A 12,871-nucleotide genomic window follows, 5' to 3' on the forward strand; every position below is an offset into this window, starting at 1 on the left:
GTGGTGGTCCTGGGTCATGGAGGGTGATCTGTAGCAGGCCACAATTTGCATTGCAGATTTGCCCGATATTAACTGCACATGGATGATCTCAGAGGTATCATGCTGCACCACTAACCTGGAGGTGTGGGTATCCTTGATGAATATGGATACACCACCTCCTTTTGTGTTTCGGTCCGTGTTTGGCTGAAATGTGTGGTATGAGTTATAGCCCAGTATTGCTGGAGTGCTGTCTGGAGACTTGATCCAGGTTTCAGTTACTGCACAGATGTCGACATTCTCCATACTTAGGAGTGCTTCGAGCCCATGCATTTTGAGATTTAAACTCCTGGTGTTGAGTAGCATAACCTTCATTTTTTTACTTGTGCTGTTTACGGAGGTGGGTTTGAATTTTGAGCCTTGCCTAAAAAAGGTACTATGGAGACAGCAAGAGCTTTGGCTAGCATTCAAAAGCCAAGGGGTGACAGGTGCAAGCCATCTCTTGTGAAGCAACGCGGCTTGTTGAGCATGGCATCCCAGGCTGACAGACACTGGATCCCTTTTGAATGACACCAGAAGCTTAGCCAATTGTTGAAATTGATCATTTTTTTCTTTATACTGAGGTATCATTCTTGGTGAGGACAGGATGCTACTCAGGGTCAGGGTCATACCCGCCTGGGCTACATGATCAGAGAGCTCTTCCATGTCTCTTTTCATGTAGTCCAGGAGGTATGTCTCAGGTCATTCACACCAACATGAACAATGGCAGAGTCATATTTGTACTTGTTCTGGAGTGACCTGAGCGCTTGTGTTATGTGGCGGATTCTGGCTCCCGACAGGCAGCTAACAGTAACCTTCTCCTTGTCTATCCTAGTGAGTGGGGCGTCAGTGTGCCTGACTATTGAGTCACCTATTACTAGTTTGTTAGGTATGTTATTTCATCTTAAGGGCTGTGATTGTGTGGCACATTGATTTTGTGTATTATGTGTTGTCTGGTTTGTGACGGGAGGTGCAGGTATTGTGAGTGTCTGCTTTGGAGGTCTCTCATGCTTTTGCAGGATTTTATTTAGAGCCTCTGAGTATGATTTTGTATATTTATGTGTATTTTTTGCCAGTGCTGGTTTAGTAGGTCTATGTGAGGCTGGAGGTGTGGTGCAAGTGTTAACCTTCTCCTCATGACTGTCTGTTTCAGTCTTGGGTGGAGAGACCTTAGCCTCCAGTTTGGCTGTACAATTGCATCTCTCGCATATGTTAGTGTTTTGTGGTAGGAGGAGAGGGCTGTCTGTGTACTTGAGGCAGTTGTAACATTGCCTCAAGATTCCCAGATTCACCAGCTGGACTGGGGAGTACACCTGAAGTTGCCCTTTGGTCATGTATGAATAGTAGGGTGAGCTGCTTTGTCACTTGGTTGGTGAGGGGTGGATAAAGAGCCTTGCCCTGCTGGGCAGTCACATGTCTGGGTATAGTACTGCTTGCTATTAGGTCTGAGCAAGTGCTGGACTGTAGGATGCTTTTTGAGTGCTTAGGTTGAGAGTTATACTAGTTTCAAGTGAAAAACTGAAGAGGAGACTTAGTGGAGCTGGGAATAATTTAACCCTAGCTAAACCGGTGCTGCATGGCACACAAAACCATGCAAACTTGTTTTTTAAACTACTAACTTCTGGGCTGGAACCACTCCTCCAGGAACAGATGGCTGCTCAAAGTTCCCCTCTCTCATAGGTGAACAGAGAAACTTCCCTCTATCCAAGTAAGGTATGAGCAACTCAGAAACTTGTTACACAGCCCTGAATTCAGCACTAGCCTGAAAACTGGACTATACTAACTTAGAAAGGCGGGAAACAATAATTTTTTTCTTTTGAAAGATAAGGCAAAAACAGTAAAAAGTACGCTTAAAACAGCTTTAAATGACTACAAGCGATCAGAAAAGGCTATCACACTTTAGTGTGTAGCCTACAACAGTTAAACAATTTATTTAAACAAAAAGCAACTTTTTAAAAGTGCAGGCAGTCAAATAAGTACAATACGTGAAAAAAACAAGCTTTTAAATCACAATAAGTGCTGGAAAATCAGCGTTTAGGTGGAAATTAGTGCTTTCATTCCTTCTAGCTCAAAGAATCTTCAACCTGCCATTTATAGTATAACCTCACCTAAAAAGTTAAAGTTGCCAGCAAATCTCACTCCAGTCATCTATATCTTACTATAACTGCAATATCTTTCCCTGAAAAATCTTAGTACATGGCAATGTCTTAGTTGATTATTACATTTATAATCATAGACTTGTATTTTTATTTTAGTTACTCTTATTGTCATAAGATAGCAAATCCTCATATAGGTATCTGAGTATGTAGTTATTTTCTACATGTATATGTGTATGTGTCTGTGTGTGTGTGTGTGTGTGTATATACATATATATATATAGATAGATAGATAGATAGATATAGATAGATATAGATAGATATAAAACTATTGCTGCTTTCATGTAGATTTTTAAATCTTATAACTGAGTGTTTGCCTTCATAGTTGTCCACTGCATGTGGTATCCTATGAATTGTCTTATAATTTGTAGCTTTTTTCCTGGGATGCACCCATAAATGATTGTATTCCAGATAAGGTCAACCAAGTTAACAAAAAAAAAGGTTTAAGGAAAGTAAAATGAGTTGTAAACTCTTTTCCAAAATGAGTAGTTGGAAAATATGACATTCAGAAAGCCTCATGCAACAAATGAGGCTATAAACATTATGAAAAGAAGTTTCCTTCTGTTATACCTGTAGGAGCACTGGTAAAATGAACCATTTTGCTAAAATGATAAATTGAAGAAACAAGTTTACAATTGAATGAATTGCATATATTAGAGGAGAGTCGTGAAGATGAATTATTTGTGGTTATGGATTGTATTGGGAACATGCACAAATATAATTAACGTAAAAGATACAAGTATAGAAAACCTGCGGCCAGAGAATGAGAAAGAAAGCTATGAAAGTAACCAAATAATTCTTGATAAAAGTATGAAATTCAGAGTTTTTGTTCAAACGTTTAAGAAAAAAAGATAGCAATCCGTAGTGGTTGCGCTGTAAACTGCGAAGTCATTCTTACCATCATGTAAAACTGAATGTTCAGAAAGTACGTATGCGTGAACATAATAAGAAATAAAAAATTCACTTCCAGATACCCGATAATGTGAATGTTCCTCTTGGATTGGGTCATTTGACTTTTCAGTAGTGTAGCATGGTAAAAAGTGTTCACAGTGTAAAGGCAAACTTAAAGTCTGGATCAGAAAGTGTTCTGTCTGATTATTAACTTAAACAGTTTAATGACGTGTTTCCTTGCCGTGGATGTTTAGCAGAAGTTTAATTTATTCAGATAGATCCTAAAGTGAATCCTGTAAATATGTTCTAAGGAGAATTATAGTAGCTTTGCATGCTAGATTCAAGAAATAAGTATATGCACAGATAAAATCTCAAACAGAAAATAGAAATTTATAAGCTCCAAATGAGTGCACAATGCCAGCCTCTTGCATACAAAAGGCCTGACATTTTCCATCACAGTGGTCAAAAGAGCTTGCTAGTTTACTTACAGTAAAAGGGCTTTGTGTAAATGTATGAAGGTTAAGTATAATAGTTTAAACAGTGGTATGTACTTATAAATGTTTACCCATATGCATTTAAATGATTACTCATATGATTTGTTTTTGCTCTCCCTGAATCCTGCAGGTGACCATCAGCTGCTACTAACCTCTCCTCATTCACTGAGTGCTGGGTTCTCTTCTTCACCCCTGTACTTACTCTGACCCATGCTCAGGGCTGATGAGGAGATTGAGTTATCCTGGTGCAGCATCACATTGTTGGTGTGTTTTTTTTATTTTAAGCCCTTTCCCCCTCATATCTTGGTAATACCCCCATGGGTGGGGTGTGTAATAGCCAGACTGCTACAAACAACCTCACACTTCCACAAGAGCTGTAGCCTCTGCAAACCTTGGGAAGCACTTCACAGTGGTTTTCCTGAGCAAGTAGGGAAATCTAACTTCAGTGTGTGCCTCACACCTGTGATCTTTCCTCTTCCCGTCCCAGGGCAGGCACATCTATCCTCCCTGCCAGTGTTTCAGACACCCAGTCCACTCATCGGTCCTGGACTGTCAGTACTGCTATCACTGCTTTAGTCCTCTGTGTTACAACTAATCCAGTTCAAGATTTAGTGAACTAAAGTACTTACTGAACATTTGGGAGGACCTACATCTGTTTGCAAATGAAGAGGCAAGAATCCCCTTAGAAACTTAATGTTATTTAACAAAAACTGTTTTGAAAATTCTTGCACAGACTTAATATTTCTGGACTAGGCAAGGAGTATTTATATTTTTGAAAAGGAGTAAATGTGATAGAAACATAGCATAAAGTACATAGCTAAGGGGAATAGTCTTATTTACTCACTGCGGTGTAAGTATTACTGTCTGTGAAATGTTCAGTCTTAAGACACAATTTCTTCCATGAATACATCACTACTGTGACATACTGGTAGAAATAGTTTAAATTTCTAATGTACAATAGATTATCAAAGGACAACCAAGTTACAGATATAGCAAGTCAGATTTTAGCAAACTTCCATACAGTAGTAAAGAAAATGTATTTTGTAATAATATTTAGATTCTCTATTTGTGTATACCAAAGTAACACCTAATTAAGAGTCCATTGTTACACTGATGTTAATCAAAGCAAATTTTAGTTAGTCTGATGTACAATATGAAATAATATAAATCTGGCCACTTCTATTTACATTCATATTTCAAAGTTTCTTATAATCAGTTCTACTATCCTTATGCAAACACAGAAATTGTGCTCAGTATTGACTAAAGTTCATTAAGGAATGATTCAGAAATAGGTTTTGTGGATGAATTCAGTTGAAAGATGCTTGGAATAATACTCATTTTCATGACTTGAAGACTTCATAAAAAGGCAAAGAATGTAGAGAACTATATTTTCATCATTTCTAACTTGTCATAGATCTAGTCCAGTAAATTATTTTATTTAAACTATGAATTATTTTACACATATTTTATAGTAAAATACTACAAAGAATCCACCAAACTGGCTTAAATTGCTGTAATAAGAAAGGATCATTTAATAGAAAAAAATGGAGGAGGAGGTATGTTTGATGCTGATAACCCTGCACTGGTCTTTAAGTGTTAGCCCACATAAAACCCCAAGTGTTTGCATGTTAGGGTCAGAGTAAAGGTTAGGAAAAGAGACAGATATATCTGAAGTAGATATGTGTCTGAATGTGAGTGTGTGTTTGTGTGCGTGTGTCTGCATGTGTATGCATTTGTGTGTCTACATCTGTCTCGTATGGTTGTACTGTAAGGAAAAGGGTGTGTAGTATCCTAATGAGTAGGGCTGGGGTTAACGGCAGGGGTAGAGTCATGGACTGGAATAGAGCAAGCACATGTAAGTAAGGAGCCACCATATATACATATATATATATATATATATATATATATATAGATATATATATATATATATATATATATATATATATATATATATAGAGAGAGAGAGAGAGAGAGAGGCAGACAGACAGAGATATAGATGCATATATATATATATATATATATAGATACACACACAGGCACCCAGACACATGTGTGTGTGTGTGTGTGTGTGTGTGTGTGTGTGTGTGTGTGTGTGTGTGTGTGTGTGTGTGTGTGAGTATGTGTACAGAGAGAGAGAGTTAAATGTAGAATAAAGTGCTATAAATTGATGAAATCTGTCCATATGTATCATTTCAAATTTAATAAATTTATTTCATTTAATAAAAACCCTCATTTAACCTTGGCAAAAATAATGCACTTAATGTGATGATCCAAAATCTCTCTTATTAAGAAAAAAAATCAAGCCAGCTCAATTTATATGGAGTATTAAAAAAGATCTTATCAATGCCTACAAATGTCAAAACTGCCTTAGGGTTTTTTAAAGTGTGTTTATTTATTTTTATTTTATTTCTTTGTCTTTTGTTAACTGGGTTAGTCCACTGGGCCGGGTGTCCATTTTCATTGGAGACCTGAGGAGAAAAGCTGCAAAACAAATGATAAAAATAGCAATAACAATAATAAGTTGTATTACAAATCAAAAAATATGAGATGCCTTAGTGGAAATGACCAAAAGTAGAACATTCAGCAAAAGCAGAGAAATGAACTGATAGAGGTAGAGCTGGGAAACATAAAAGAGGTTATTACAAGTGGTGGGTAAAGAGAGGGAGAAAACTAACTGAAAAACAGATAAGACCTAAGAGTAATATTTATATTTAGTCTAAGTAGGTAGAGTGGAAAGGAGAAGTATTTAACAGAAAAATTAATATAGAGAGGAGGGAAAAGGGGTGAGGGGGGGATGATGGTAAAAGAAAAGTTAAGTAATAAGAGAGCTCAGTGGGGCTGCTCAGGTTCAATTGGGCTAGAGGTTATAAGGTTACATAAAAAGTAAGAAGTGAAATAGGTTGTAGTCTGACTGTATGGGGAGCAGAAATTAGATAGGGTGATGACAAGTGCTGGGAGGAGAGTTGGCAAGGTAGTTTTTCAATTGTTTTTTGAAAAGGAAAGAAGATTGGATAGATCGTATGTTAGTTGGGAGATTGTTCCATGTTTGAGATATGGAGCATTTATAGAGTAATCTGTTTATAGTTTTGTTAGACCTGCAGGTGTTATGTAGTACTTGGTCAGTGATATGGAGAGATCATGTGGGTTTGTAAAGGGACAGGAGGGTAGACAGGGATGGACAGTCTGCAGGTTTGTTAAGAAGAGCATGTGCCATCTGGAGCTGTGAATGTTGGAGTAGTTGAGGGAATCTGAGCCATTGTAGTCATTTAAGGGTGAGGCAGTGATGAGATTTGTAAGGGAGATTACAGGCAACTCTGGCTATTTAGTTGTAGGTTTGTTCCACTTTTGTTAAGAGATTTGCTTGAGTATGTGTAAAAATAGGAGAAGCATATATATATATATATATATATATATATATATATATATATATACACACACACACACACACACACACACACACACACTATATATATATAGATATATATACACATATACACACACACACACACACACACACACACACACACACACACACACACACACACACACACACACACACACACACACACCTCTCATCTGGATTTTGAGGAGTAGAATGAGGACGGAGGAAAAAGCGCGATAACTTAGGTCAAACACAATGGTCGGGTTTAACTGTCATTTTCTATACAGTGTGATCTGTCGCTGAACCCTGACCAGACTGAACTATTAAGTCAGTCAGGCAGGGGGGGAGGCAGACCAATGCAGCTGCTTAGTGGTGCTTGAAGTACATATAGCCCAGTTCCCAATCTGAAGTTGACCCCCCCTATGCACAAATGGAAGATGTTGAGGAAGCCAAGCAGCAGCAGAGGCAGAGCACAACAGTGTGAACTATTGGATCCTAATATCCGATTTTAAATAAAAGAAAATAAACTGGCATTTCAGTTATTTTTTTTAATGCTTGCTACTTGCTAGCAAGCCAGGATGTAATTAGAGTCGTAGAATGCAAAAGTGGAGGGCACCCCTTCCCCCTCACTCTATGGTTCCGGCGCCCATGGCTGGGAGGGGGTAAGGAGGTTTTCCTGAAGTAGGTAGGTAAGAAATTATCCATGAATGCATTTTTTGAGAATTTTTGAGAGTGGGGAAAGGATGGCTATTGGTCAGTAATTGGAAGGGTCGGTGGAGTTGCCTTCTTGTGAAGTGGAATTGTATAGAAGAATTTCCAGATTTCGGGGAATGTGGATTCTTTGATGGAATGGTTGATAAGGATTGAGATAGGATATGCTATAGAATTAGCAGCTACTTTGAGAAATTGGGGAGCTAGGTTATCAAAAGAGGGTGAGCAGGGTATAAGTTTCAGCAGAAGGGATTTGATATAGGCAGTGGAAACAGATTTCAGGGAGAAGGCTGACTGGAGGTAGGCGGTGGAGGGGGTTGGAGGTTGTTTTTATTGTTATCAGGGGGAGTTAGTTTTCTGATAGTCTATGAAGTGGTTATTTAGAGGAGTGGCAGTTTCAAGAGGTGCATTGTTAGGGAAAGGATTGGGGGTAGAAGGTTTCCCTGGATGGAGTATATTGTTCATAGTGTGCCAAAAATTTTGTGGATTGGAAAACTTGGTGGATTGGGCTTCCTGATAGAATTTTATTTTCTCCTGAATAATAATTTTTTGGTGATATTTCTTAGTTCTTTATATTCGAGGAGGAGAGGAGAAGATTTTGTCATAGTCCATTGCTTCCAGGTCTCTTAAGTTTCATGGTAGAAAGGGTATCTTTAGAGAGCCAGGGAGCGGGGATTTGATCCTAATTTTCCTAATGGGAGCTAGGGCATTTAGTATGTTAAGGAAAATATTGCTGAATTCAAGAACAGCATCATTTAGAGGAAGGTTATACAGGTGATTCCAACTGACCTGGGAAAGTAGATTGTTGAAAGTGTCTGCATTGAAGTTGGACAAGTTGCGGCAGTTTCTATAGAGGTGCATTTTAGGGGGTTGAGAAGGTAGGGATGTGATCACTTAAAGAGTCTGGTAAAGTAGTGGGATTGTGTTATTGATTAGGGTGGGTAGTTAAGATCCAATCAAGTGTGGAGCTGGAGTTTTTATTTATGCAGGTAGGAGAAGAAGTAAGTTGACTGAAGCTGAAAAAGTTAATACTAAAGCTAAGGGAGTTGGGGGAGAGCTTATTCCAATCAATATTGACATCGCCTAGTATGATTGTCTCATATGGTATACGTTGTGATATCCAGGATAAGATATATTCAAGAATTGGGATATTGTTGCCAGGGGGTATGTAGATAGATATTATGGCCAGTTTTTTGTGTGGATTAAGGTGACAGTTAAGAAAGATAAGTTCTGCTGTGGAGAAGCCAGGGAGGGGCAAGGAGAGGGGGGAGAGATTAAGCTGTTCTGAATACAGGATGGCGGCACCTCCCCCTTTTTTTGAAAGTCTATCTTTCCGGAAAATGTTATAACTAGGAGGTAGAATTTCAGAGATTATGATATGTGGTTTTAGCCAGGTTTCTGAGAGAGTTAAGATGTGGGGAGAGTGGTGAGCAACCCAAGCATGAAATTCTGTTATTTTGTTTGGAAGACTTTGAAGGTTTATTGAGTAAAGTGACAGATATTTGGATGGAGAAGTGGAGAGTTGGTGCCTTATGGGTGTGGTGGAGATAGTAGAGTTGGTGGGAGGGGATGGACCAGAATTGGGGTGGATGTCCTCATCTAGTAAGAGTGTAATAAGAAGTAAAGTAGGTTTAGTCAAAAAAGAAAAGTAGCTAGTGGATTTCAGCCTACGTTTGGTGGAGGAGAGAGAAAGGTTGAGATGCTTTAGTTTGTGGAAATGAAGGTAGGAGGTATTAAAGAGAGTGGGGGAGATAGGGAAGTGCAGGGTTGTATAGCAGGTTGATGAAGTGTGTAAGAGTGGGTGTTGTTCATGGATAAAGTAGGTTAGTGTGATAAGATGTTAACCTAGAGAGAAGGAGCAGGATGGGGGTTAAAAAGAGGTACAGTTACATGCTGTTAGTTTGTATGGGTATATTACAGAGATGAGGGGAGTGGAGTTGTTGATTGTAGGGAGGATTTTGTTAAGAAAATGTATGGAGGTGCAGTAGATATGAGGATAAGAAAAGGGGTGTCAGTGATAAGAGTACAAGGGAGTGAAATAGGTAAGAGGAGGGAGAAAAATAAAGTTGATATGACAAAAGTATAGAAGAGTAAGTGATGATAAGTATAGAACAGTAAGTGATGATAAGTATAGAAGAGTAAGTGATGATAAGTATAGAAGAGTAAGTGATGATAAGTATAGAACAGTAAGTGATGATAAGTATAGAAGAGTAAGTGATGATAAGTATAGAACAGTAAGTGATGATAAGTATAGAAGAGTAAGTGATGATAAGTATAGAACAGTAAGTGATGATAAGTATAGAACAGTAAGTGATGATAAGTATAGAAGAGTAAGTGATGATAAGTATAGAAGAGTAAGTGATGATAAGTATAGAACAGTAAGTGATGATAAGTATAGAAGAGTAAGTGATGATAAGTATAGAAGAGTAAGTGATGATAAGTATAGAACAGTAAGTGATGATAAGTATAGAAGAGTAAGTGATGATAAGTATAGAAGAGTATGTGATGATAAGTATAGAACAGTAAGTGATGATAAGTATAGAAGAGTAAGTGATGATAAGTATAGAACAGTAAGTGATGATAAGTATAGAAGAGTAAGTGATGATAAGTATAGAACAGTAAGTGATGATAAGTATAGAACAGTAAGTGATGATAAGTATAGAAGAGTAAGTGATGATAAGTATAGAAGAGTAAGTGATGATAAGTATAGAAGAATAAATGATGATAATACAAAGCATTAGATTCTTTTTTACATCTGAGACCACTAAGATTATTCATAAAGCCTTACCCTAAACTGACTCAATGTTTTCCCACATAAAAAACAGAAAAAGTACACTTAACTAAATGAATTACCCACTCCGTATCACAAGCAATAAAGTTTCATATAACAAAAAACTTAGTAGTTGTAAAAAACAGCAGATGTAAAACTTAAGTTTTCAAAACAACTCTACAAGCTGAAAAATGACCACATGGAAAACACCCTATTAAGTTATTACCCCACACAGCTTTTGATGGCCGACTCTATCCTTATGTAACCATTTCTTACAGAAACTTAACTTTTCAGCAATATCTCAGCCCCTTCTAAGCACAAATTCACAGTTTAATGGTAAAAATTAGAGAAAAAAGTTCCCATATGTTATAATGTTGGCCATCTCACTTATTGGTTCCTAGACCCATATATTTTTTCTACATTCTTGTTTTCCTTCCACATCAGTAGTACAGTTTTCAACTTTTTCATTGTAGATATATCACTATAGTACATACCTCTCAACCTCTCAGTGCAAGAAGTCAGGATAAAGCCAGAAATAACAGGGGAACAAAGGCTCAAAAATAGGTACAGAATATTGCTTGTATCAAAGTTGACAGAACAACAGGTTTTGCATGATTACATATTTTCTGAAGAATATAAACTCTGAAACTCCAATGTCTGTCATTATTTAACATTATTTAGTGAATTCAATCTTCAATGATTTGCCAGAAAAATGCAAATTTTATGAGGAACAGACCAAAAATATGAGGCAAAAATCTGGACATTCTGCAAAAAAATGTGTACAGTTGAGAGGTATGCTACAGTACTGTTCTTTTCATGTTCTAAATTTGAGGGGTATGGTGCTAACAGGATACCTTAAGTCAAGTTCCACTTTCAGTTTAATTTAGTACAAGTGCATAGGAAATTGTTTTTCTTGAGCCATATTTTCAGAATATTTAGTGATATTTTTAAGTTTGTTGGTATTTTAGGTGCTGTAATACTGTTTTTATCTGTATTATGTAATATTAAAGCATGTTTACCTTTATTATGATTGCCTGATTTTAAAAACATAATTTTTCTTAGTTCTTTTTATTGCGTTATGCTTTTTATTGATATATTTATTCATTTTGAGTTTGATTTTCATGAGGTATGCTACATTGTTTGGAAGTCAGTGTTGTATGTTCTTATGGGGCTACCTGATAACGCCGACACGCCAAAACACCGACAACGAAATAACTGACACCACAAAACCGAAAGTTCAAAAACACAAAACTTCACATGCCCGACAAACCACAATCCCGACAATCAACAAAATAAATACCTTTTCCGAAAAACACACACACAACACAAGCACACCAAACACCTTACAAACCTACAATAAACCTTACATACACAACTATCTATGCACTAACCTTAACCCAAACCCTAACCCTAAGGTCCATCACTGTCGCACATTTACCTTACCCGCACCCTAACCCTAACTCACTTAATCCTCTCCTAACCCTAAAGTCAGTCACTATCGCACACTTACCCGACCTGCACCCTAACGTCCGTCACTATTACACACTTACCTTACCCACACCCTGACCCTAACGTCCGTCCCTACCGCACACTTACCTTAACATGTCGGTGGTCTCAGCGTCAGGATTTTCAACTTTCGGTCTTCTCTGTTGTCGATCTTTCGGTGTCGGTGTTCTCGTTGTCAGCATTTGAAGCTTTCGGTTAAATCAGGTAGACCCGTTCTTATATGTTTGATTAGTGTATTCTATTTTTCATTGCAGGGACCAACCGTGGAATTCAGAAACATTTTGCATGTCATGGCAAGCAGTTTTGCATGAACAACAATCGCATGCAGGTTGTGAGTTATTCAGAGAGGCACTCTAAGTGTAAGGGAGTAAGCCTTGCTAGGTTTGCATAGCATGTTAGTTCAGCCCTCATTAGGCCTGTCATTTGGTGCAGCTCCCCCTTTGGTTTGTACCTGTCCAGGCATTTGCAACAACTAGAGTGACCACACAGGTTTCTTACAAAAAGTACATTGGACCTAAAGCTCATGTCCTACATTGACTGCCTCAAATCTCTGTCTCAGGCTTATACAGGTTACTAAGAGGTGACCTATGCCTGGCTTATAAGACATCCTCAGATCCATTGCTTATGGACCTGCTCCAACATCCACAAATCTAATGGTATTAGGAGTATCTGGTCCAGTGACCTAATCCTTTTCTGCAACATAAACAGAACAGTTTGGAGGGACAGCTACATAGCTTAGAAGATACCACTACTCTTGAACAGACTTCTCATATATATAAAACAAAGCTCATCAATGTCCCTATTCAAACATAATTTAGATCAATGGATGGGAAATAGGAAATTTACTTCAGAACTGACCTCTAGCCTCCAAGTGGACAGAGGCAGTGCTTAAACACCCTGACTTACAGTAGGGTTCCCCAAGACACAGAAGGTGCGATGCTAACAT

At 37.9% G+C, this 12,871-nt stretch overlaps 1 protein-coding gene across 1 annotated transcript in view; it reads left to right on the forward strand.

The window, feature by feature from the left end:
• Positions 1–12,316, forward strand: part of IL23R (interleukin 23 receptor) — a 168,448-nt gene extending 156,132 nt beyond the window's left edge. Inside the window, exon 4 of the mRNA XM_044086805.1 lies at positions 12,180–12,316. Coding sequence (XP_043942740.1) covers positions 12,180–12,316 — 137 coding nt within the window. The remainder of the gene's footprint in view (positions 1–12,179) is intronic.
• Positions 12,317–12,871: the final 555 nt, after the last annotated feature.

Source organism: Protopterus annectens, chromosome 10.part0 (assembly GCF_019279795.1).
Source record: "Protopterus annectens isolate FY-2018-M chromosome 10.part0, PAN1.0, whole genome shotgun sequence".
Taxonomy (NCBI): domain Eukaryota; kingdom Metazoa; phylum Chordata; order Ceratodontiformes; family Protopteridae; genus Protopterus; species Protopterus annectens.